The sequence below is a fragment of the Centrocercus urophasianus genome, unplaced genomic scaffold, assembly GCF_019232065.1.
Source record: "Centrocercus urophasianus isolate 14NV4802_14NV808 unplaced genomic scaffold, USGS_Curo_1.0 seq_1177, whole genome shotgun sequence".
Taxonomy (NCBI): Eukaryota; Metazoa; Chordata; class Aves; order Galliformes; family Phasianidae; genus Centrocercus; species Centrocercus urophasianus.
The window spans coordinates 892-25364 of NW_024884339.1; the positions used below are offsets into that span (position 1 = coordinate 892).

The 24473-nt window shown below is 41.2% G+C and overlaps 1 protein-coding gene across 1 annotated transcript; it reads left to right on the forward strand.

Annotated features, from left to right (window-relative positions):
* Window positions 1-876: 876 nt before the first annotated feature.
* Window positions 877-24195, forward strand: HMGN3 (high mobility group nucleosomal binding domain 3). The gene is made up of 6 exons (XM_042809371.1): window positions 877-1071; window positions 13542-13592; window positions 19073-19102; window positions 19723-19770; window positions 22213-22326; window positions 22841-24195. The coding sequence occupies exons 1-6, from the start codon at window positions 877-879 to the stop codon at window positions 22877-22879; spliced, it is 477 nt and encodes a 158-aa protein (XP_042665305.1). The 3' UTR covers window positions 22880-24195.
* The last annotated feature ends 278 nt before the right edge of the window (window positions 24196-24473 follow it).

Below are 24473 nucleotides of genomic sequence, written 5' to 3' on the forward strand. Positions count from 1 at the left end.
TACGTGGGGCTTTCCTTCTGCCTTTCTGCTAGTGTACCTTTGCATAGGCCTTGCGTCCTTCTGCGCTTTCTGTACTGCTGCTCGTTGTAGGAAAAAGTTGAAGATGAGCCTGTGCCTATAGGGTGACGCAGTGCAACTCTGAGAACCTTGCTGCCTTCCCACGCTGTTTCCTTCGCCTGTGTGTGAGCTCGCAAGTAGGGCTGCAGGCCGGCCCTTCTCAGAGTGAGCTGCTCCTGTAGGGTTTTATTGTCCACGGTGAAATGTTTGTTCAGAGAAACTTTGTCTGTGAGTAACAAGTCCAGGAGAATATGTCATTCTTAGAAGGCTATTAAAAAATTTTATGTGTGTGGTTGGAGTGATGGAGATGAAGCGTGTTCAGTAGATGTGAAGCTATATATAAATTATGGAGTTGGGTGAAGCAGTAGTTCCAGGAAGTGGAACTTTATTGCTTTTTGAGAGAAATGGAATTGCCATCAGTGTCCCGCAGTGGTCACTTCCATTCAGAGTAGCAGGGCAGTGGGCAGATGGCATGGCTGGGTATGGCATCGTCATGTATCCATGTGGGGACAGAGCCATTGCTGCCACTAGCAGCAAGTTCTAGTAAAGCACAGTTTTTAACTCATAAAGAGACTGCTAATCCCAATGGTTTTGTTAAGGAAGAAAACTCAAAAATAAACACGAGAAAATCTCAGTTATGGCGGTAAATGAATAATGCTGCAGAAGGGCATGCATCTGCCTGCTCCTGTTTTTGTTTGGATGCTTTAGTGACTTAAATGGCTACTCCTTCCTTTTTGCTTTTCTGTCCATCTCCAAATATTTTATCTCTTTGCAAACTTCAGTCAGCAGCTGCATCTCTGGGTGATGCTCGCTGTGAACATGACGACTGGTGACAGCAAGTTGTCCCTGCTGGGAGGCTGTGGCATTGCGATGGGTGTTTCACAGGTCCGTGAGTTCATGGATGAAAGGAAAACCTTCCTGTATTCAAGTGGTGTAAATGCTGCTCTTGGACAGAAGAAGGTTGAATTCTGGACCCTTCCTGACAGATTTCTGCACTCTATGTGTGTTGTAATGGTGTGTTGGGATGTTGTATTTCACAAGAAGGATGGCACGTCAGTGTGGGATAAACCATAGTTCTTGTTGTGGTATCAGTAGTGTGAACACCCTGACATGGGTGGATGTGGTTTGTTTTGTTGCCTGTGCAACTGGAATCAGTTCTTGGGTCATATTGGAAACCTTCTTAACCTTGAAACTGTAACTGTATCAGTAAAGATGGCTCTGCGTTAGCTGGGAAGAATGAACCGTAGAATCGCAGAATAGTTGGGTTGGAGGGACCTTAAAGGCCATCTGGTTCCAACCCTTTGCTATGGGCAGGGCTGCCATGCACCAGAGTGAGGAACTGTCCTTCACTCTTGTGAAGCTTTAATGTGTTCAGCAGAGAGATGAATGGTGCTTGCACCTCTAAGTGCACTGTTTATATGGGATGTCAGTAGGCCAAGTGGTTATGTGTCTCTTGGTTTGGGCCAGTTGGTTTGGGGCTGCATGGCAAAAGGATCCAGTTTGTTAATCCGCTTGCAAGCACCGTGACCTGTGCCTTGTATGTTGCTCTGAAAGCTCTTAGAGTTGACTGATGTGAGGACTTGATCCAACATTATTTGTTTTTTATAACATCTTTGAAGTTTGTTGTGGCTTCAGAGCAAATAAAAAGAAGTACTGGGATCTAATTCACACTTTTGTAACCTGTCTGCTCCCTTGTAGCCAAGGATGTTAGCTTCTGAAGTGCAGTTGATGCTATGAAAACAGACGACATCTGGAGCAGGTTCCAGATCTGTTATTCAAACCTGTTTTCTCCAAAGTCAGTGCATGTACCCAGCTGGTCTCTGTGCAAGGAAACTAGAACTTCTGAATGCTGTGCTTGGAATGCTGTTCCTGTAGTAGAAGTTGGAAGGTGCCATACTTCATGCTTGTCCAGTGGTAATGCATTTATTTGCATGATCCCATTATATTCGCTTTTTGCAGGACTCTTACCTTACCAGTTTGTTCATCAACCAGGTGTCTCTTCAGTGTATTTTCTAATCCTTGTGTTTTGGTGCAGGTTCTTGCATACTAACCTATATAGAATGTTCCGAGTTGGAAGGGACCTGTAAGAATCATAAAGTGTGTATTTTCCTCTGGACCTTAACTCAGTTCTCCTTGTGAAATTCTTCTTGGTGTTAGAATTTGTGTTTCTGAAGTGTTGCAAATCTTCGAAGAGGAATGTAGTCCCTCTTCTACTGATGGGGAAATGGAGCACAAAAGTAAGTGACCAATGGTCCCTTCATATTAGATGCTCAGTTTAAGATGTCTAAAGTGAAATGGCAACTTCCCCCTTAACAAACACTGCTTACGTGCTCTGGGTGATGCAGTTGTTCTCAAAACTTGTTTTTTTGCTTTGTGGCCTGCACAAAAACTGAGGAACTTGCACTTGATGTCTGGTTCTCTGAGATTTTGTTGGAGCAACTTGTCTGTGACTGAACACCAATCAGCTGATGAAGCCCAGCTTTCTGCAATGCAACATGGTGTGTTTTCAGCTAAAGTTGTCTTCGTTTTGAAGCTGCTAAGTGGGGAAGAACCTCCAGTGGTGACAAAAGGATTTGCACCTTGCTGTCATCATCACTGGACTTGGAAAGCTCCTGGTCTGTAACTGAGGCCCTTGGTTCATCCTGGAATACACCAACAGGACGTGGAGACAGGGAAATGTGTGGCTTGTGTCATGCTCTGGAAGTGATTACAGACTGCAGGGACAAGGGGAATCAGCAGCAGATGCTCATGTCTTGGCTGCTGCCCGCTCCCTTCTGCCCCTGTTCTCACTCCAGACTTTACCTCCGCATTTTCCTTTCTCTCCTGACTGACTGTGTTTTACTTTCTCCTTCTTCTACCTGGGGGCTAAGAGAAGTCAGAGCTCTGAAAAGGAGATTTCTTTTCCATTTCCATGTTAGATCAATCCTAGACCAGTAACTGTCAGAAGACAGGTGAGACAGCATCAGAACAAGACCTTCTTCTGATCCCCTGGCTTTGGGCAACCCAAATTGAAAAATTCCTGCACACCAGCAGAGCCCTGGGGTGAGCTCCCACCTGTGGCCTCCTCTGCAGGGACAGGCCAAGTGCTTGCTGTGCAGTCAGAGGTGCACCTACATGCCACCAAGATGCAGAATGGAGGTGCCGGAGCATTTTAAAGGATTGCAGGATTCTTCTAATACAAGGGAAAAAAAGATCTTTTATAGCTTTTCAGTGTTAGGAGTTGTAGCACTTGTACTGAATTTGTAGCCACTGAGAATTTAAAACTTGGTGTATTTGGAGCAAATTGCTGATTGGCCTGCTCCAGGTTTGACTGTGTCAAAGGGTCTAAAATTTCATATAAATAATTAGGCAAAAAAGAAATGTTTATGTCTGCCTATGGTACACTTAGATGGAATACAATGTAGCAGCGTTGAGTAGCACTAGAAAAAAAAATAAAATATGCTTGAGTAAAGCTGCTGTGCCACATTGCAATAAATGATATTGCAGGGCTAATAAATACCTGCAACGTATATTTATCAATAATTTATTTAAAATAGCTTATAAAGAGATATATTAATGTAATTTTAACTATGATTGGGTTTTAGAGTTATGATGTTTATAAACTCATCGACCGAGGCTTTATAGATGTAAAATGTTTGATTGCTTTGTACAATTCTGTAAAAATCTGACTCAGTAACAATTGGTGACAATGTATACAAATTTTCTTCTAGATTATGTTGAAATGCAACTGGAGTTAATGAATGAGCATCCTCAACGTTTTAGATTGTCACTGAATTACCGATTAAAAGTCATGATGCTGCTCGGTGCATTGGAGCATGATCCCTGGTGAGGTGCTACCAGTAACACAGTCTACTTTGAACTCATCACCTTCCAGTTCAAAACTAACCAGATGCAAGTAATCTTTTTGTATGCAGGGATTTTAGGAAAATGCTTAATGAAAATAAAAAATAAGTTTGACGTTTGTTCAGATTGACAGTGGGGATATTTCATGTTCTGGAAGTATCAGCATTGCTCGATTTTCTAAAAAAAAATAACCAAAAAACAGAAGTCCCATGTGTGTAACTGGAATGTAGCTGATATATGCTACATATATCAGCATATATGTGTAGTTTAATACTGCTTTTGTTCTATCTTGAAAAGCTTTAGCTTTCTCTACTGCTTTATACCAAGTAGTGACAACCTGTTAGAAAGGAGTAGTGCTGGGAGCAAGCTACTGACCACACTCAGAAGTGAGATCTTCTTAAATCAGTTTTATTGTCGGTGAAATGGGCAGTGTGGGACTTTATGGATCGGACCGTAGTTCAACAGATAGATCTCAGGTGGGCATATACAGACCAAAAGAAGCAATTCCAGGTTAGACCTGTGAGACATTGTATGCATTTGAGGTGTGTTTTTTGGCCAGAGCAATATGCCGTTCTGGCACCAAGAGTGGAACTGGTTTCATGGAAGGCAGGGTTGGCTGGGACAGGCAGAGCTCTCCCTAGTAGCAGTCAGTACAAATTCTGCCAGCCAGTATTCATCACACCGGCCTGGCTTGGGCTGTCTTCACAGTTCCTAACTCGGAGGGCAGTGAGGATTCCTTAATTCATTAGTTGGTGCTCATCAGAACAACTCAGTGGTCAGATTGCACTGCTGTGGAAAAAGATGTGTCAAGCTCATTTGGTTATTTTTTCCCCTTGGTGACCAATTTTCAATTAATTGCTCCTGTAACTTGGAGGTACTGCTCCTGTCTTCTTATAGCAAGGAGTGCATGTACTTGGTAACAGGGAAAGCTGCAAATATGAAAGGCAGTTCCCCAGGAGTGTTAGGGTCTGTCTGCTCTAAAAGATGGTGTATGTTCCTTCCCAGCAGCATCAGTTTCATGGGACTGCTTAGATGTGTCAGCTCTTCCCACTTAGCCTTCTTCCTTGTCCTAATGCTGACTTAGTGGTAGCAGAGGGCACTTCCATGGCTGGAAATGGAGTGTCTGTGACATTTATTTGTGTGCTGTTTGCTCCTCTCGAGTGGAGTTGAGGAGAGCTCCCAGTGCTTTCTTCGTACTGGGAGAACGTCCCTGCCTCTGCCACATCCTTCCTTTCTTATTCCAGCTGTCTCCCTCCTCTGGAAGTTTTATCTTTGTTCATAACTGCTTTTAGGTTGTCCGTGGAGCTATTTTTCTATTGCAGTAGTGCAATGCGTTGCAACTAACTCCACTGGAGCTCTTAATGGGACAGAAGAGCTTGGTGGATTGAAGGCATTGTACCAATCACACCTTCAGTGCCTAACTTTTGTCTGGGACCTGCTGCTCTCATCTCGGGGCTGGATGGTCCATGGCACCAGTTAGTTGCAGCTGCAAGAATGAGGGCTCTTCATCACAGTTACATCCTCTGGGAGGGGAGGCACGGTACACCTTCCTGTCACTCACAGTATTTCTCTTTGTCGGAGGTGTGGCTATTTTCAGGAATCAGTTGCATTGAAAATGGTTTGATTAATCTCTGTCTTTAAGCAGATGGAATATTTTATTTTTTAGAAGTACTCGGTGCTTTGCTTTGCAGATTTGATCAGTTTCATTTAGATAGACTTCAAAGCCTCATCTTTAAGGTTTCAAAAACTGCGCATGTAGGCTTGAGTCTATCAGCTTCATCTTGCTTGCAGAACTGGCAGCAGCTTTGAGAGGCCACAGAAATAATATCAGTGGTTGAATTTCATCCATCATATTCTTTGAGTCTGCCTTTTTACTTTATGGTGGCAGTAATGTTGCTAAGCAAATATCGAGACAAGAATATCGGCTGTTTATGAGGGTGGACAGTGATAGGACAAGGGGGAATGGTTTTAAACTGAGACAGGGGAGGTTCAGGTTAGATATTAGGAGGAGGTTTTTCACCCAGAGGGTGGTGAAGCACTGGAACAGGTTGCCCAAAGAGGCTGTGGATGCCCCATCCCTGGAGGCATTCAAGGCCAGGCTGGATGTGGCTCTGGGCAGCCTGGTCTGCTGGTTGGTGACCCTGCACACAGCAGGAGAGTTGAAACTCAAAGATCGTTGTGGTCCTTTTCAACCCAGGCCTTTCTATGATTCTATGAATTTACTTAGTAGCTATTAGAATTCTAAGCAGTGGAGTTGGAGGGAAATGGAATGACTTCAGATGTGCTTTCTTTGCTGCTCCTGTGGCTGATCTGCATTTTTCAAAACATGGCTAATTACTTCAGTGGCTGAGGAAGGAACTGTTGTAAATTACAGCACTGCTGTTAAAATCTGAGCTGCAACCCCTAGAAACTGCTGTTACTTCTTCACTCTGGTGTAGGCAGAAAATGTAATATTCAGAAAACTGGCTCCAAATGGCAAATGCAGAAGGAATTACTTATGTTTTCTTAAGTCGTTCGTCCCTTCCCAAATCACGCAACTTTGGCAAGTAAATGGGGTAAATGGGGCTGACTCAGTTGTAAGACCTTTAAAATGTTGCATCAAATTTCAGGGTGGCTTAAATTATTTTGGTCAGTCTTTTGTTATTCCCATTTTCTGTGGGAATAGCAAAACCGCTACCTGCAATGAAGGTTAAGTAATTATTCTGGGTGGTTTGGGGTATCTAGAGGCATTCCAGGCCTGACTTTCTGTCTGTCTCGTCTGTCCACTGTGGAGGAGCATAAAGCTCACAGATTTTACTTGTTTAAAAATTAAGGAATGTAATAATGTGAGTTTGATTGTTGTTTTTTTTCCCCAGTCCTACTGATTTTGATTATAACCAGGCTATATTCCTATACTTTCAGAGAATGTGTGAGAAAGTGATGAACATTTTCTCTATTTGGCTCAAATTTCTAATCAACAAAAGAGATTTTGATTAGGAACTGTTTATTTTTTTTATTTTTTATTTTTTTACTCCTTCCCCCCAGCTGCATATTGACAGCAGAGGACATTAATGGCCTTTTTTTTTATATTTAAACTTTTTAATGCACTCTGTGTTTTCAGAACTTCATGACCTCAATGTTCTCCCGCAAAGGGTTAGAAAATGAAATATTCTGCTCTTAATAGGTACAGGTTATGCTGTAATGCTCCTTGAGAGAAAAGAATAAAACATTATGTAGACTGTATTTGTTTGTTATTTTGGGGTTTTTTTCTTTTTTTGCATCAGGAGTCTGTGTTTGATGTAGTACAGGTAGCAAAACAGAACTCAGTAGTTCTGTATCTGGAGCAGGAGGGAGTTACTCTGTCATACATATTTTAAAATACTTCTAAATACTTGACAAACCTTAGGAACCTGCAGCTTCCAGCCTCTCTCTGCACAAAATAGAACTTAAGTGTGTATATATATGCACATACAAAATTTGCACAGATGACACGTATGTATAATTTATATGTGCATATATTTATGTGTATTTATATGTGCGCTTATATAAAAAATGTATACGTGTACCCACACCTCCTTAATGGAATCTGCATAGCAGAACTTAAGAAAAATACTAAAAGAATATACAGAAAAACCCCTCAGATTTTTGAAAGAGTACAAATCAGGTATTAGTTTTGATAATTATTTTAAAAGTGCAGCTGCTAGCCAAATGTATCCTACGCTTTGTACACGATTGGTCAGAATTACTTGATTATAACATTAGTGTCATAGTTGTGTTTGTTTTTTTGTGCATGTTGTGGCTTTTTTTGTTGTTGTTTGTTTGGTTTTGTTTTTTGGGTTTTTTTTTTTTTTTTTTTTTTTTTTTGTTTTGTTTTTTTTTTTTTGTTTTTTTTGGTTTCTGGATAAACCATGGCCAGGCTTTTTGTAGGGAAAAACAGAAGTGTTAGAAGGAGTGTACTACTTGATGTCTTCGGGCATTTAATAGGGTGAGATAATTCCACTTGCGGAGTTCATTCTTATTGCCTTGGCAGCAAGCACAGTTCTATCAGCTGAAAACAAATCAAAGAACCAGCTATAAACAAAGGTCAGTGATAAGATGCTGCAGAAGCTGAATGAGGAAACAATGGTTAGAAGGGTGGTGTGGGAGTTGGTTGGCGTTGAATTAGTCAACACGCAGAGCATTCCTTAATCTAAACCAAGAAATAAACTGCATTTTAATTACATTTGTGAAATGGCATAAAATTTAGAACTGCTGCGAAGAGGGAAATAATTAGAAGATCTTGCATGTATGGGTAAAGGGTTCATTGAATTGAATTTAGTCTAATGCAGAGCTCTATTCACAGGGAAGGAAGGGAAGGGAAATGTTAGAATAACAGTACTGTAAAACCTGACAAAGACTTAGGACTCGATGTGTTGCCTTTTCCTGCTGCTGTCATTTTGCTGCAAGCTTTTATCTTGTTTTGGTGGATGAAAAGAGTTGTTGGAGGAACAACCAAAGCATTACGTCATGGAAATCGCAGCTGGGATGGTGAGCCAGGAAAGTATCTCCAGGCAGTCCCATCGCAGGCGGCGTATTGCGGTGTGGCTGAGCAGAACAGATTGCGAGGAGGGGAGGAACTGCTGTGGAGAATGCTCATCTGCTAGGAAAGTTAGGGCTTGCTGCCGTCCTAACTTCTTAATGTGGTGGTTGTTATGAAATTGGTATCTACTTTTTGCAAGGATATGAGAGAACTAATTCCTGTCCCACCAGAGCTGAAGTGTTAAGTGTCGGCTAGTAATACGATCCTTCAGAGAATGAGTGATCTATTTCATTTTACAAGCAACCTGCTGTACCAACTGTTACTTCTCATGTACTTGTGCTCTTCATGCTTTTAGTATGCTCCCTTATGATAGAGCAATCCACTGCCTGCAGAATATTTATCCTGAAGCTGGTCACTGCAGGTTCAGACCTGCGCCTTTGTATCTCTCAAATAGGTTTGATTAATTTTAATCCTTTGGTTACGTTAAATCACGCTTATATTGCAGGGCTTTGATATAGCAATTGACACTTTGTTTGTTTGTTTGCTTGTTTGTTTTTTTTTCTTTTGTCGTACATCTCTACCAGGTAATCTGGCCTTCAGAACAAAATGAGAAGGAAACTTGCTTGCTTGTTCTATGAAGCGTTTTCTCAAAAGGGTTATCTAGTTTCCTGTTCTCAACAATTCTGTAATGGTGCTGGAACTGCAGTTACCACAGCATTGTCCTGCTGCGTGGAGACACCAGATCTTGGGTTTACCTCACAGCTGTTGAAATAAATACAAGAACTGTGTATGGAAACAATCTCAAAATCAATATTCCCTTTTTTTAATGCTGTGTTAATCTATTAATATTGAGTCCTCTCAATATTGTTTTCTAGATTGTCCCAGAAAAAGAAAAGGAGGGGGAAAAAAAAAGCCCTGTAACAACTGATTGCTAATAGGCAGGGGGAATCTGGCCTGCAGTCCTTCATGTTAGCTGTGTGGTATAGAAGTTATGCAGATCTGACAGATCTGTTGAAGCTTAGCTGCAGCTCAATTTGCAATCGTATTGCCAGTGTGTAGTGCAAATGGAGGCATGACACAATGTGTGGTCATCTGAACCTAAAACTTGCTGTTGGATTAAATGTCAGAAGCATATTTATAGTTCTCCAGTCAGCTCCTTTGCTGTGCCTTCTGTGTAACTGTGCCTGGAAAAAAAAAAAAAAAAAGAAAAAAACAAAAACAACCAGCACTATTATCTGTATCCTTATCTGTAGTTTCTTTTTCTGTCTGTCTCTTGTAGGCAGCCATGCAGCATCAGGCATGGCAGGCCTATAGAGGCTGCTTCCAGTATAATGCAGGCATGTTGTGCCCTTCCCTGTGGTGCAGTGCCAGCACTGGTCCTTCATTTTGCAGCACCAGACTTGCAGTGTGCACAGTCCTGCCCCAGCTGGCTTACAGTGCAAGGCATGGAACCAGGGTGTGCTTAATGTGAGCAGGTGTCACGTGGGACATGGTGAGCCGTGGTGTTACCTCATGTGGGACAACCTGCCAAGAAGGTGGGTTCCGTAGTAAGTCTGACTGCTTTGAGCCCAGAGTTCCTCCAGTAATTTGTCACCAAAGCAGAGGACGAAGAAGGGTTTCTGTGGAAGAGCTGGGGATGAAGACTTGAAGGTTTTGATGGTTTCTACATAAAAGTCCTGAGAGTTCCAAATAGGTGTGCAGGCTGCTTCTGCCTCTGGCATGCCATGTTCTCTGGGAGCCATGCCTGGCCCAGATACATGCGTGTGCAAATCTCTGATCCCTGGGAAGAGGAGAAAGTGCTGCAGAAACCTGCATGGAAATCCACGTCAGCCAAGATTTGCTGGAGCCTCTTAATAGAACTCACAGAAGGGAAAACAAATTCCTTTTCCTCCTTTAACTAATATATCGTAGCCTGACAAGTTTTTGGTGCTCTGTCTACATGAAGAGTCCCTGGCCGCAATTGCCCCATGCCGCTTCATTCCTGCCTGCTGTGCTGGCTCAATTGTTTGTGCAGCTGTGCAGTCAGATGGTTCTGCTGGAGCCAGGGAAGGCTATAGATCTATAATCTGCAAATGGATTTATAAGATTTATACACTTATTTAACAGCAGCAGGCTGTTTTTCAACGGGATCAGTTGCCCTCCTTGCGACATGGTCTCCCTTGCAGCTCTGTGGCCTGCTGGGGAACCAAGGCATGGAGCACACATGGCCTACGACGCCTGGCTTGTAGTGATTGCAGTGGGAAGAGACCGGCTGTGGGATGAAATGAGAGTGTGGTACAGCTCCTGTCTGCCTGCCACACCTTGGAGATGGTCACAGGGCACATCCTGCTGGGGAGAGAAATGTTAGGCCTTCATAACTGAAGGCTCGGGGGACACCTGGTAATGGCCTTTCTATACCTAAAGGGAGCTTGTAAGCAGGAAGGCAATCAACTTTCTGCAAGGGTAGATAGTGCTAGGACAAGGGGAATGGTTTTAAACTAAAATCTAGGTTAGATATCAGGGAGAAATTTTTCACTTAGGGAGTGGTGAGGCACAGCTGTCCAGAGAGCTGTGGGTGCCCCATCGCTGGAGGTGCTCAAGGGCAGGGTGATGCCCTGGGCAGCCAAGCTGATGGGGGGGGCAGCCCTGCCCACAGCAGGGGGTTGGAACTGGTTGGGCTTTGAGGTCCCTTCCAGTCTAAGCCATTCTGTGATTCTATGATTCCATTCTATGAACTACTCTCGGATTTTCTTGCTCAGGAAGAACTAATTAACTAACCTAATTGGGCTAGGTTAGGTAATGTATCATAGTAGTATACAGTGGTTGTGGTTCCATTAAGAGTATTTTAATAAAACTTCAAATTTGTTCTGTGGTTAGCTTTGTGAACAGTTTTAAAATCTGTTGTCAAGCAGTAATACTGGCATCTAAAAACAGACTGCTCTGTCTATCAGAAGCATAGGCATGGTTTCAAACTAAAAGAGGGCAGATTTACAGTGGATAGAAGAAAGAAGTTTTCTACAGTAAGGGTGTGAGGCACTGGCACAGGTTGCAATGAGAGGTGGTAGATGCCCCATCCCTGGAAACATTCAAGGTCAGGCTGGATGGGGTTCTGAGATCCTGATGGAGCTGAGGGGGTCCCTGTTCAATGTAGAGGAGTTGGACTAGGTGACCTTTAAAATTCCTTCCAACTCAGATGATTCTGTGAATCTATGGCTTTCATTAGCACTGAAACAATTGAGTAAACTACAGTGTGCTAACTATACAGTGTTCAGGGTCAGGATTTGTTCCTGGCCATCACTGCAAAGCTGCTGGCATGTGGCAGGCTGTATGTGAAGATTTATCCTTGTTTCAAAGCTCCGAGGTTCCTAAAGTGAAACAGTGTAAGCCAGCCTGGTGGTGGAGTGGGAGTTGGTTCAATTTACAGTGAGATTTTAGCCTCCAAGATTTTGGCTTCCAAGATAAATGAATTGTGCTGTCTTGCTGTCCCTACCCCTATAAACTGTGAGCCCCTTGGCCACTGTGAGGGGATTATAAAACTTGTGAGAGTTTCTATACAAATAAGTGCTTAGCACAGGAACGATGCTATTTGAGTTCCCTCTAATGGAAAGGATGCAGAGTAAGTTTGTTAGACTTGACAAAATTCATATGGGAGAAGCAGGTGTTCTGAATCCATGAGCTAGAGAAAGGCTGTGCTCAAAGCCTGCACCATATTGTGTGCTGAAGAGGGAAGTTGTAGGAACGAGGCTCGCTGATCGTGGAGCTGCTCGGTTTTGTCTTTTGTACTCCCAGCCCCACACTGTCAGGCGGCAGCAGCTCTTTCATGACTGAACGGAGACGCTTTGAGGAATGCAGCCCCGGAGCAGCCCTGCAGGAGGCTGGCGAGGCTGCATGGCGCAGGGAGCAGCCAGCCAGGCTCCATTTTGGATGCCGGGCTGTTGCTATTCTGAGTTGTGCTGCCCTGCTCACGCAGCTTAACTTCCCGCTGTGTTCCAGCTACTTAGATGGTTGCTCCTAGGCTTTTTTTAAACCAGCTGCTTTTGTGGCACGCTTCGTTTCTGTCAGGATTGCTCAGCAACAAAGCCACGTTCTGTTTTCTGGTGGGGAGCTGAAAATATCGTTCTGTAAGATGTTAGCACCCAGTGACAGAAGGCAGTGGTCAGCTGCTGCAAACCCCGTGTGTGTGGCTGAGGAATTCCATGTCAAAACCTGAGGGCAGCTTGGGGCAGGTTTGGTTTCAAAGGAGGATGGAGAAGATAACTGAACTGCTTCTTTACTGATTGGAACACAGAACAGCCACCACAGTGCCTTCTCTGCTGCCTGTTAAATGCCTTTAACCACATGCCTTCATTGTAGTTCTCCAGCTGCTGCTGTTTGCTGTATTCCCATGAATTGCTTGCATCTAGGTGGAAACCATGTTGTTTGCAAAATGTAAAATAATGTAGCTTGAGTTGTAAATAAAATAACATAAGCTGGATTTTTAGCAATGTTTCTCTGGTACCTTTGGCAGACAAACATTAGATCGATCAGGCTGAGGCTTTGCTCCTGTGAAGAAAGCTTGTCCCTGGCTTTCCTGCTGAGGTCTTGGTGGTTTACTGATTTTTACCATTTTGATGGGAGAGATGAGATGAGGGGAAGATACTGTTACAGCTTCCAGCTGAGCGCGCCCGAGGCACAAGAAGAGTAAAGGAGATAAATAAATCACTCATTCCAGGAATGCTGGGGTTTTCTGGTTCACCTCATCTCATTACTACTAAAGTTGGTATTTGGAAAGGAACATGTCAAGTTTCTTGGGGACTTCTAAAGCCCTAGTAGAGCAAACCTCAGGTTTCTAGTCCACACTTGCTGTGCTTTCAAGCACTGATGAGGTGGGACTCCCATTGCAGCCTGCAGATGTTGTAGTTAATTGGCTGGAGGGATTATTGAGGGATGATGGTACGATGCATGATCTGATGCCTACAATCCTGCTGCTCAGTCCTCGTATTCCTGAATGAAGGTATTCTATCCTCATATTCTAGAAATGACATTGGTACGATGCTGCTTGCACCAGCCCTCCTTAAGTTGCTGCAGTGTATGGAAAGAAGAATCTTCACCATAATCTTTGTTTGCTGTTGCTTGGATGTTTTTAATTCTGTAGTAAAAGCACTGACTTAATATTTTCTTTCAGTCTCCAGAGGGTGCTGAAGGCAAGGATGCAGCAAAAGTAACTAAACAAGAGGCAAGTATATTTCCTTTTCAGTTTGTTTGATTGTTTGTTTTAATTCATTAAGGCATGTGTTTATTTAACTGGAGATCTGCAGCCTTGCATATCAGAAGACCGCATGTTGCTCTGCCACTCTAGCAAGGTGATTTAAGGGAGTAAAGGCAGTTTGCTTAAAACTAGAAGTCAGCTGCATTTGTAGCTTATATAGTGTGAATTGGTTTTGGTGTGCTGAGGATTCATTCAGCTTAGTGATGCACAAAATAAATTTAGATCTTTTCTAGGCAAGCTTTGGTAAGGCAGCAGCATAGGATGTCACTGCATGGAACTGTGTGTCACTCTCTCCAGCAATCTGGCAAGTGGGGTTAATGCACACACCTCAGCCACACTACTTCCAGACTTGAGTGACTGATAAAAGGGTGTCTTGAGTTAAGATACTGTGCCCTGAACAGGAGCAGCTGATGCATTTATGTGCTTTCTTTGTCTGAATTTCTCTTAAGGGCACAGTAACTTCTGTCAGGAAAGGAAAGGAGACAGCAGGTGGTATATTGACCACTACAGTAAGCTGTGCTGGAGCTTGTCTGCCATGGGAATGTAAAAAGAGAGGCAGAGGGGAATGAGGATTTGTTTTCCTGGGTTGTCATCTTTTGTAGCAGACCAAGTTAAATCAAGACCTTGAGAAGAATGGGTGAATATTCAAATGAATCAGTTCTTGTAAATATTTGGGCATACTCATACAGGAAAAAAAAGCCTGATGAAAGTTTACTTTTTGTGGTTTGCAAAATTGGTAGTTGGTCAGTTAGCAGGAAAAGATGGTGCCAGGAAGATGTCAAAATATTTCAAAAGATGGCAGCGCTTTAAATGAGCTCCTGAGGAAAAAAAAAATAGTTGAGACAAAAGGAGGCCTGGGAGGAGTTGATTTTTGGTATCTCAGTATCTTCCTTCAGAATTTCCTATGGAACCAGTTAGTTGGTTTTTGCTTTGTGTGGTGGTTTTTTGGTTTTTGGTTTTTTTTGCAAAACATGGGAAGGCCAACCAAATCACGATAAAAATATAATCCTTTTTGCACCAAATTAGTGTTTTTTCTCTGTACAGTTTTATATATAATTTCTTCAATGGACAGAAAAGTTAAACATGTAGGATGAAACTTGGTTATAGATTGACATTGCTACGTGCCTTACTTGTCCTTAATATTTTTCTAGATCAGTAGTATCAGTAACTACAGCTAAATTCCTTATAGACTGCTGAGCCATGCATAAATGGGAAGTATGTAGTATGAAAATTGTGCCAGGTATCTGACCACAATAATAAAAGTGGCAGTGGGTTGTTCAGGAAGACCAGAGAGGCTCTGAAGACAGAATTGGTGTTAATGGAGGCGTATGGTAACTGTTGAGTCACAGCTTAATCTACTGATGGAGCACCTGGAGAAAGGACTTGGTCAGCCCTGGGAGCACAGGTGAAGGCAATTCAGCTGTGAGACCAGAAGGGGTGAAGCCTGGCTGCACCTCTCTTAGGCCTCATTTAAGGGCTGAGTGCCACGGTGGAAGGATCTCTGGTTAGAGATCCCTCCCTTGTGGAGTTTTCCTCTGTGAGCCTAGATCTTTGGAGATGGGTGAGCTTTCCTTTCCTGTTTGTCCTTTTGCCATTCCGCTCCTGTATTGCCTTTCCACTGTGCTAGTCTGTCTGATTGCAACAGGAGGTTTTGTTTACCCCTCAGATATTTGGTAACAGGCATAGGGTGGCATTGCAAAAACAAACAAACAAAACAACACAATAACAACAACCCGTAAAAAAAGTTAAAACTGTAAGTGCTTGCTGCCTGGAGGAACAAAACAAAGGGCCGATGAAAGGGTGATCAGCTCTTTCCAGTGCCTTCTGTGGGGTTGTAGGAATTAGTTGTCAGAAAGCTAACCTGTGATTGTTCTTTATCCTGGCAGGAATGTAAATCCAAGTAAACTCTACAAATTCATCAAGAAAAGGAATTTTATTAAAATTGGTAACCTGTTAAAAGGAGCAGCTAAAATGTTGAATGGTTTCAGGTGGCAGAGGAGCTACATGATACACCATACTAAAGGCTCAGAGAAATGTATGCCATTTTTCAAAAACCGTCCCACCCATTGAAATGGCTGAATGGCAAAATGAAGGGAATGTGTTATATATTTTTTTAAAGGTGTTTTTGTAGAGATGGAAAATCATGAACTAACTCTCCAGCAGGCCAGTCAGAAGCTGAAATACGGTAATGAAGTTCTCACTGTGGAAGGCTCTTACAGAGGTTCTTGCAGTGGAGCCGTTTCCCACATAATATTTGGAGGATGTTGTTAAGGAGAGGGAGATGTAGGCAGGCCAGCTGTATTCACCAGCAGCCCAGCTATGGAGTTGCCAAACTGTTACGTGCAAGACATAATTTAGTGCTTGCATTGGCCCCAATACCAGGGTAACTGGAAGTGATGAAATGCTCCCAGTACTTTAGATAAGGGACTCTGGAAAACAAAGACTGTAAATCTGAATTGGGAAACTAGTAAATAAAAAAGTAGAATGAGTACATGTGGGTGAATGTATAATGGGAGAGTCAACGCAGGTTTTGCAGAGAGAAGTGCTACTTCATGTAGCTGAATTGTATGTAAAAGACAACAGGTGTATGAATGCTCTGTCAGTCAATGTGCCATCTTACTTGCATGCAAAGAGCACGTTTGGATAAGGCTCCCCAAACAGGTTCTTAAAGGAAATGAGCTTGCGTGGATTAAATGGAAGCCCTAAACAACCGATAGCAGATGAAGGTAGAAGAGATAGGGAAGTAGTAGTTAATTTTCATAATGGAGGAGAATTATTGGTGGGGTATTGAGGACGTTTGTATTTGGGCTTGTGTTGCTGAGTATATTCATTATGTGATTCTAGGAGAACAGGTGATGGAGAAATGACAAAGTTTGCTGAAGCTTATGAAAAATTATCAGGGTGGTCAGAAGTGAGGAAGTCTGAGAATTATGTTATCTCACTGATAACATGGGATAAAATATGAGTCAAATTCAATGTGGAGAAATGCAAATTAAAACAGGGAAAGCTGTTAGTGAGTGTCACCAAATCAGCTATTGGAGAGATTGTAGAGTCACTCTTAATAGTTATTAGAAAATGCCCATTTTTCTAGTCAAAAGGTAAATGGAATGTGGGGACAGTAATAGAGGACAGAGTGGGAAACGTATCACAGTGGGCACCCAAAGGGGAACTACCAAATGAAGTTCTCTTGGCTCTTCTTTAGAAAGGGTAGAAGGAAAATCGTATGAAGGATAGTGGCACATAGAGAGGGGTGCAGAAAAAGCCTTCCAGTGGAATCCAGCAGACTCCAGATTCTTGACTTAGCATATGCCATGTGATAAAGTCATCAGTCACGCGGAGAAAGGCAGGGAATAACCCAGGAGCAGGAGGAATATAGTGAAGCTAAGTGGCAGCAAGCTTAAGAGAAAGGCAATGAGGGGAGGAGGTTTTTCTTTTCCACACAGCATATACTTGCCTTATGGAACACATTACCACAGAATGTTATGGAAACTGAGAGTGTAAATGAGTTCACTAGGTTATTAGACAAATGTATGAGGAAAAAAAAAGTCCCTTGGGGGCTGTTAAACACATAATGTGTATAAAATATCCAGGTTGGAAAGTCTGCAAGGTGGATTGCCAGAAGCTGAAGCAACAGGAAAGTGCAAAGTGTTGTTTTGTGTCTGCTCCATTTCATAGACAATTTCCATGGATGTTTGCTGGTGTCATATAGAGCGTGCTGGTTGTTTCTGTCCTGGTAGGACTGTTTGAAGGGGGAAATTCCAGAAGCACATTGCAATGTTGCCTTTGCTGACCTGACTGCAGTTACTTCCTTGTAGTCAGAAAGAATAACATATGTACTGACTGAATAGGAATTAAAATGACTTACTGGTCAGGCATTTTTAAGGAACTGGGGGGGGGTGTTGTGCTGAGTTCCTTGTGATGATACAAATCAGATATAAAGCCAATCATGAAACTGAAACAGTTGGGGTTATGCTAAGTGTTGTAATTCATCTGAAGCAATATATTACCCTTGAAAGATTAAATGCTAACATCACAATTCAATGCCTAAACATTGAGGGATAGAAATAGTTGATTGTGAAAACTTATCTGTAGAAGAAGGTACCTCGAGCTAGGAGTTCTTTGATTACCAGACCAATTGAAATGCTTTAACTTGTTCTCAGAATCATGTTAGTTTGCTTAACCAGCAGTCAATATTCTAAATTACCAGGAAAAGAGAGGATTGCATGTTTTTTTGTTAATGTTGCCTACATATTCGATGGCTGAAAATATTTCTAGGTGTTCTTTGATAAGACTTCTATTTTCTTGAACTCAGATCTGAACTTTTCACTACTACTTTCCATGAGGGATAATTAAATGGCTTCAATGAGTACAAGTTACTGCATTCTTTGGATATTAACAACAGCTTTTTTTTCTTTTCTGAGTTACGTGGAACTGTGCCTTGTTTTGTTTTGTTTTGTTTTCAGCTCAACTTAAATGCTTAGCATGTGATTAAAAAAGTGGTTTTGATTTACTTTTTTCAGCTGTGTTATGCTGGATATTAATTACAAGGGAATTGTCTCTATTTTCATTACAAATGAGATTCCAGTTTATGACATAGGCCAGACCTTAATGGTGTTTGCTAATCATGCCATGTAATTGGATTGTGGGTTCTTCATCTGTTTTAGTGAATACAAAAAATACTGTTAGCAGACTACTTAGCTTACAAGCATTTGTAAGACCTATCTAATATTCAATAAACTTATGAGAAAGTTCAGAAGGAAGTAAAGTTTAGTAAGGAAGGTGATGATGAAAGGTAGAAGAAAGGTAATGTATTTGACTGACTTCTTTCCTTTTTGAAATTATATTTAAGTAAAGGAAATCATGTCTGTGGAGCTGCCCTTGTATGCCTGACTCTTGAATTGAGTGTGGGGGGCAGCTGTGGAAATGAGGGGCCCCTCAGTTTCATGTTTTGGAATTTTCTCACTTCCTTTAGGGAAGGATGTTATCTTTATCGCGCTGTTTATCAGATAGCATTTCTTACTGGCTATTACAAATAAACAGATTAAAGGACCATCATTCTAAATATTTAAGAAATAGAAGTATTTTTTGAGAAAGGTTCAGTGTGCAGGTAGTCAAGCTTGCTGTATTTTTTGAACATTTCCTAGAGCAGCAGTGGACTCGGAAGTACTCATAAAACAGGGAGAAAGTAGTGTTTTACCATATTGAGAGTAGACTTTGACATCAGTAATGAATTTTTTTTTCACAAATTACAGTTTCCGCATCACTCAACCCTTAAAAATGTCCCTCCAAGATGAGGAAACCCTGAGTTGCAGTTAGCAATAGATACCTATTTTGGTAGGGACTTATTTTGCACTGTCATCAAGAAACAACTGATAACGGTGTTGCTTTGAATACCGTTTGCTGTGTAAGTCTATAAAGATGCCTTCTCCTTTTTTTCCTTTCTGTAGCCCACAAGACGATCAGCAAGATTGTCAGCTGTAAGTATGTGTAACAGCCCTTGGTGTATGCTTTTCTAGGCACGTGTTTTCTCAGACAAAACAGGTTTGTTATATTTTGCTTGATTCCATTTTTATTCTTGCTGAGGGGTATTTAAGAACTCTAGAGCTCAATATAATTTATTTTCTTAATTTCAGGAGGTTATTCTTCCCTGGCTCAGTGCAATGCTATCTGTTGCATGTGATGTTGACTTAGTACTATTTTGCAGGCTGATGTTAGCTGTAGAAGTGGAACTTCTCTGTGAAAGGGGAAGGACTGTCCTTTCAGGGTTTAGTTTGATGCTGCCACTAGTGTTTGGGTTTAGTTCCTTTTCTCTGTTGCAATGTGTCTGATGGGCTTCTTAAAAATAGTTATTTGTAATCTCCACGTTCAAGTTTGACTTAGAATGACCCTCAAATTGCCTCCTCAGTGAGTGAGCTAATGAAAATAGATGTGTGTACAATGATGAGGTACATTAATTTTTTCCATCTTTTCTTGGTGCATGGTAAGGAGTGGGACATAAGGGGGAAAGGTGAGGTGTGGGGAAACTGCTGAGAGGAGGTTGGGTGGTTGCCTCCTGGTGATATATCTGACGCATTGTGCAACTAAAAATGTTTTTTAGAAACCTGCTCCACCAAAACCTGAACCCAAGCCAAGGAAAACCACTAAGGTAAATACTCTTCTTTTTAACTACCAGCATTGTAGCCAATAATAAGCAAGTACACTCCCTCTTTGCATTGCAAACAGTTGAATTCACAGAGCATTTGCAAGAGGCATCAACTCGCCTGTCCTCCTCCCAGTTCTCCCCTCAAAAAAGAAAAAAACAAATTAGATCATTCTTTTCTTTTGGTTCCACCCCTTCCTGGCCTCATTACTGGCCTCAACAAAACGTCTTGCCTGTTTGATATGCAGACTATGTTAGTTTGTAGTGAATTCTTAGTTTAAGAAAAATCTTCACCTTTCCTATACCTTTCCTGAAATTTACAGGTTTGGTTTCTACAATAGGATTTGAGATTACTCTGTACTGTTCTGTTTTGCTGTCAAGAGGGGCAGTACTTCATTTCATAGTGAGACGCTGTTATCTCTTCTTGAAGCCTGACTATTGCTGAGAATGCACAATTATAATTAAAGGTGAAATTAAATGCATTTAAATTGAATGGCTTGGGTTTTCTAGGCCAGTTACAGTCAAATTAAAATCTTATTAGTGTCTGAAATACCTTTTCAAGATTCTGCATGTAAATCATGTGCTTCAGAAACTGTAGATCTATTTGCGCCCGAGAGGAATGCTAAGTAAGAACAATTGCTTTATCATAAAGAAGCATACTGCTGGAAACTCAATCTGGCTCTCCTCACACTCACATTTTTCAAGTCCCTGCATTGGTATCTCAACTGGGGAAGTATCAGAATACGAAGTGAATGTGTAGAAGTAAAACTCCACAACTCTGAGCACATTATAATTTATCACCTGAAAGTCTCTTGAGCTTCCCTCTTCTCTCTTTAATAGAGTATTAATAAAGAAGGGAATGCATAGGTTCTGTATCTTCCAGTGCATGTTGTGTGTGCGCTGAGCATGGTGGTACGGAGTCTGATGAGGCTGCATTAGAGAAATCTGAGATATATTTCAGGTGAATGGAGTCCTTTCTGACATAATTCTGGGTAATGTTTTAATACGGTAGTGTGAATTTTTCTAAGTTGAAACTGGATCCCATTTTAAGGAATCTTAATCTTAGTCTCCTTAACAAAAAAGCAGCAGATTTGTACTCTGAGCCTGCTAATAAGCAACCAAACATAATAAAGATTCAGGATTCCTTTTATTGTTCAAAGGTTGAATATTATGAATTTACTAAGTCCTCAGCTCGTTCCTTCATAGCTGAAGATTTAGAACTATGCTCACAGCACCGGTAAGCATCTCAGACAAGCATTACAGCTGCTGTGTGTCATTGAAGCTCAAGAGAGAACATAGTGGTTCAGGCTGCCCAGTAACTAGAATTAAGAACATCCCTTCTTGCCTGCCCCACTCTTCTACAGGGATCTTTGAGGAAAGGTAGTCAGTGTTTGATTCAAAAATATCCCTGCTCTCAGCTACTGCTGCCATTTTGCATGGATAATCTGAAGAGAACGGTGCCATGGAAAACTTCCACAGCTTTTATCCAACTACTTCAAATCCCAATGTGAAGTATTAAACAAACTATCATTTAGATTTCTATCTCATTGCGCTTAAAATCCTTAATGTGTATCTTTATGTTCTCAGATCGCAAATGTAAATGCATACCTAGAGCAAGGAATTAACAAATAAAGAGTTCTATGGTAGAATAGTTTACTAAAAGCATATCTCCAAATGAAAATAGCAGTCACCATCCCTGGAGGTGTTGAAGTGTTACACAGAAGAGGCAGTGTGGTTCAGTGGCACGGTGGGGATGGGTTGATGGTTGGAGTAAATGATCATTAAGGTCTTTTCCAACCTTAATGATTCTGTACTGTGATTCTGTGAAACTGTAGATAGTTCCTTTCAGTAAATTCTCTGCTTTGTGTTCTTGCAGATAGAATTTTATCAGTGCTTGCCTTCCTAATGTGTCGGTTGGTTCTCACATGGACATGAAATGAATATCACAGATGTTATCAGACTAACAAAAGGACAACCAACGAAAATGCTTGTTTTTTTTTTTTTAAATCCAATTTATTATTTCATGTGAATCAAAAGCATAATGTTGTTATGCGTGCAGCATGGTGTTTGTGCTTGACTGAATAACAGTGGTATAGTTCCATATACCATCCTTGGATTTACTTATAGCTATACATACAGAGTATATATCAGTATACATAGCTCCGTATATATAGCTCAACCAAAGTAGTATGAGGGGTTTTTGTGACCCTGTGAGTTATCAGAAGCAGTAAGGAAGCATGCATCAGCGCATTTTTTTCCAAAAAAAAAAAAAAATTTCAGGAATCTGTGTAACTTTGGTGGTATAAATATTCCAGGTAGCTTTCATCTGGTTTTGTTTCAGTCCAGCACATGCAGGTTGCTAAAATTTGTTTCTTAGTTGGTAAGAATGATGTAGGTGAGCTGTCTACTCATGCAGTGTCTGTGCCCATATTTGTAATCTTCTGTCAGAAGGAACCTGGAACAAAGGCCAACAAAGGTGCTAAAGGGAAGAAGGATGAAAAGCAAGAAGCTGCAAAGGAAGGTACTACACCATCTGAAAATGGTGAAAATAAAGCTGAAGAGGTACTTTCCACACATACCTCCTGCTGATTGAATCAGTGCTTTTTTAATTATTCAGCCTTTCAGACATTGATAGCATGTTCATAATGTTTCTTTTTATTGCCCATAATGTTACTGCAGATTCGCATCTCTCGCTCAACTGTTAGTGTTTCAACATCCAGAGGTGCCCCACCCTGCACACTGTCAGTAAAAGGGCAGATTGAAACAGTGAAAGTTAAGGGTACGGTAGAGCATTCTACTTGTGTGCAGTGAATAGGAGCAGATAGTAGTGTGGTGCTTTTCAGTATGAACCGTGGAAGCTGGCAGGTAAGGCTCGTATTGCTTTTGAAAAGCTGGGTCCAACGCATTAAGAAGAGTGTGTGAATGTACCTGTTTTGTTTGTGTAAATGTAATGGTGAAGTAGGTTTGAAACCGAGCTGTTACAAGTAAGAAATGGAAGGAGTAAAGATAGCGTGGGTGTTTATAGACATAATGGCAATTTACCATAGTAATTAATTCCTTTCTCTCTTCTCTGCAGGCTCAGAAAACTGAATCTGTAGGTGACAAGAATGAATGAAATATCATGAAAATTTGGGGTTGATTTTATGTACCTCTTGGACAACTTTTAAAAGATATTTTTATCAAGTATTTTGTAAATGCTAATTTTTTTAGGACTACAATAGTTGACATATTAAACTGTATATGAACATTTCCCTTCTCATAACAGTGCTTTTAGAAATTCCCGTTGTTGCCAAGTAATATAAATATCAACTTAATATTGCAAGGTATGTGTAAAATTGGATCGGCATTCCATACACTTGCTTTAAGAAATTAAGTCTTGTGCATATGGTGATGTTTTTACTGTGCGTATTTGAATTTTTCATGCAGTTTTTCTAGAGCAATAATCAGTGGTGCTTTTGTACTTAGGGTTTATGTGATTTTAATGAAACATGGATAGATGTGGCCACCTGCTGACTATTTTGGGTTCTTTTAATGGATTAAAATAAAAGGTCTCTTTGCCTGCAAAACTACAGCTTCCTAATGTTTTCTCTAAATCTGAGGAATGCCTTACTCATATTTTCAGCCATTAGAAGGAAGACTCAATGGTAGAGCAATGATAGTTTTGCATGCAATCTGTTTGATTTCTCTTTTTTCGCTCACGTCTGATTGGAAATAAAAAATACCCATGCAGGAATAGCAGGTTGGGATTCTCAGTGGCCCACAGCTTAAATGACTTGCAGTTATACGTTCTTCAGAAGCTGTCATAGGGTGAGTAGTGCTGACGTACTCCATCAGGATTTTGTGGCTATAATGAAGCATCAACATGGAGTGAATGCCTTGCTGCAGACGTACAGAAGCTGTTAAAAGGAGCTTTGTTTGTGCTCCATGCCCTTTCTGCTAACCGGAGAAGACTTGCATCATATTCTGTGGAAACCCTTCTTTCTACCTGCAGCCTCAAATCTTCGTACAAAGTTGCTGTTCTGCTTCAGCTGAGGACAGTTGATAATACATTGAAATCGCTGTTAAACAGCGCTGTACACTTGGTACCTGGTAGAAATGGAACAATGAACGTTATTTTTGAGGTGGTTGTGGTGTGATACAGTGGAGTAGCTGTAGAGTAGATGTTTTTTTGTGGGTTTTTTTTTTTTTTTTTTTTTTTTTTTATCCATCTTTCAACTCTGCAGCTCATTCTAAGCGCCTTTTATAATTTTTCTCCTTCTCTTTTCTCTAGGGGCCCTGGTATTTCTATTGTTACTTCTGGGATGGGTGGGGTGAGAGAAAAGATGTTCCCTGTTCTCCAGTGATATTGATTTGTATTGCTCAAGTGGTGGCCATTATGTCTGAGGATACTTCTTGCTTGTTTAAGTCAATAAATAAATGACTGTTGCTTGACCTAGTGTTCCATTTATTCTTTGGGAAGAAATCTTCAGCTGCTATTTCTAATTGAACAGAAAAAAAAAAAAAAAAAAAAAAAAAAAAGCCAAATGTGTCTGTACTTAAAAATTTAAGACTGAATGTAAAAGCAAATAGCATTGCTGTGTGCTAGGTAGTGTAGTAAAGACTGCTGTCGAGACAAGTGTCAGTGCAGCTCTTATGGTAGGCTTGCCACAGCCAAACAAGAGGATTCTGTTCTCTGCGCCGTGGGCGTAATTTTGGAAGAAATTTTCAAG

Excerpts from the sequence above, each read along its gene's own strand:
- HMGN3 (XM_042809371.1), top strand. The coding sequence starts at position 877 with ATGACGACTGGTGACAGCAAGTTGTCCCTGCTGGGAGGCTGTGGCATT. Across the intron at positions 13,593-19,072 it reads CAAAAGTAACTAAACAAGAG|CCCACAAGACGATCAGCAAG; the intron begins GCAAGTATATTT and ends TCCTTTCTGTAG. Across the intron at positions 19,771-22,212 it reads AGCCAAGGAAAACCACTAAG|AAGGAACCTGGAACAAAGGC; the intron begins GTAAATACTCTT and ends ATCTTCTGTCAG.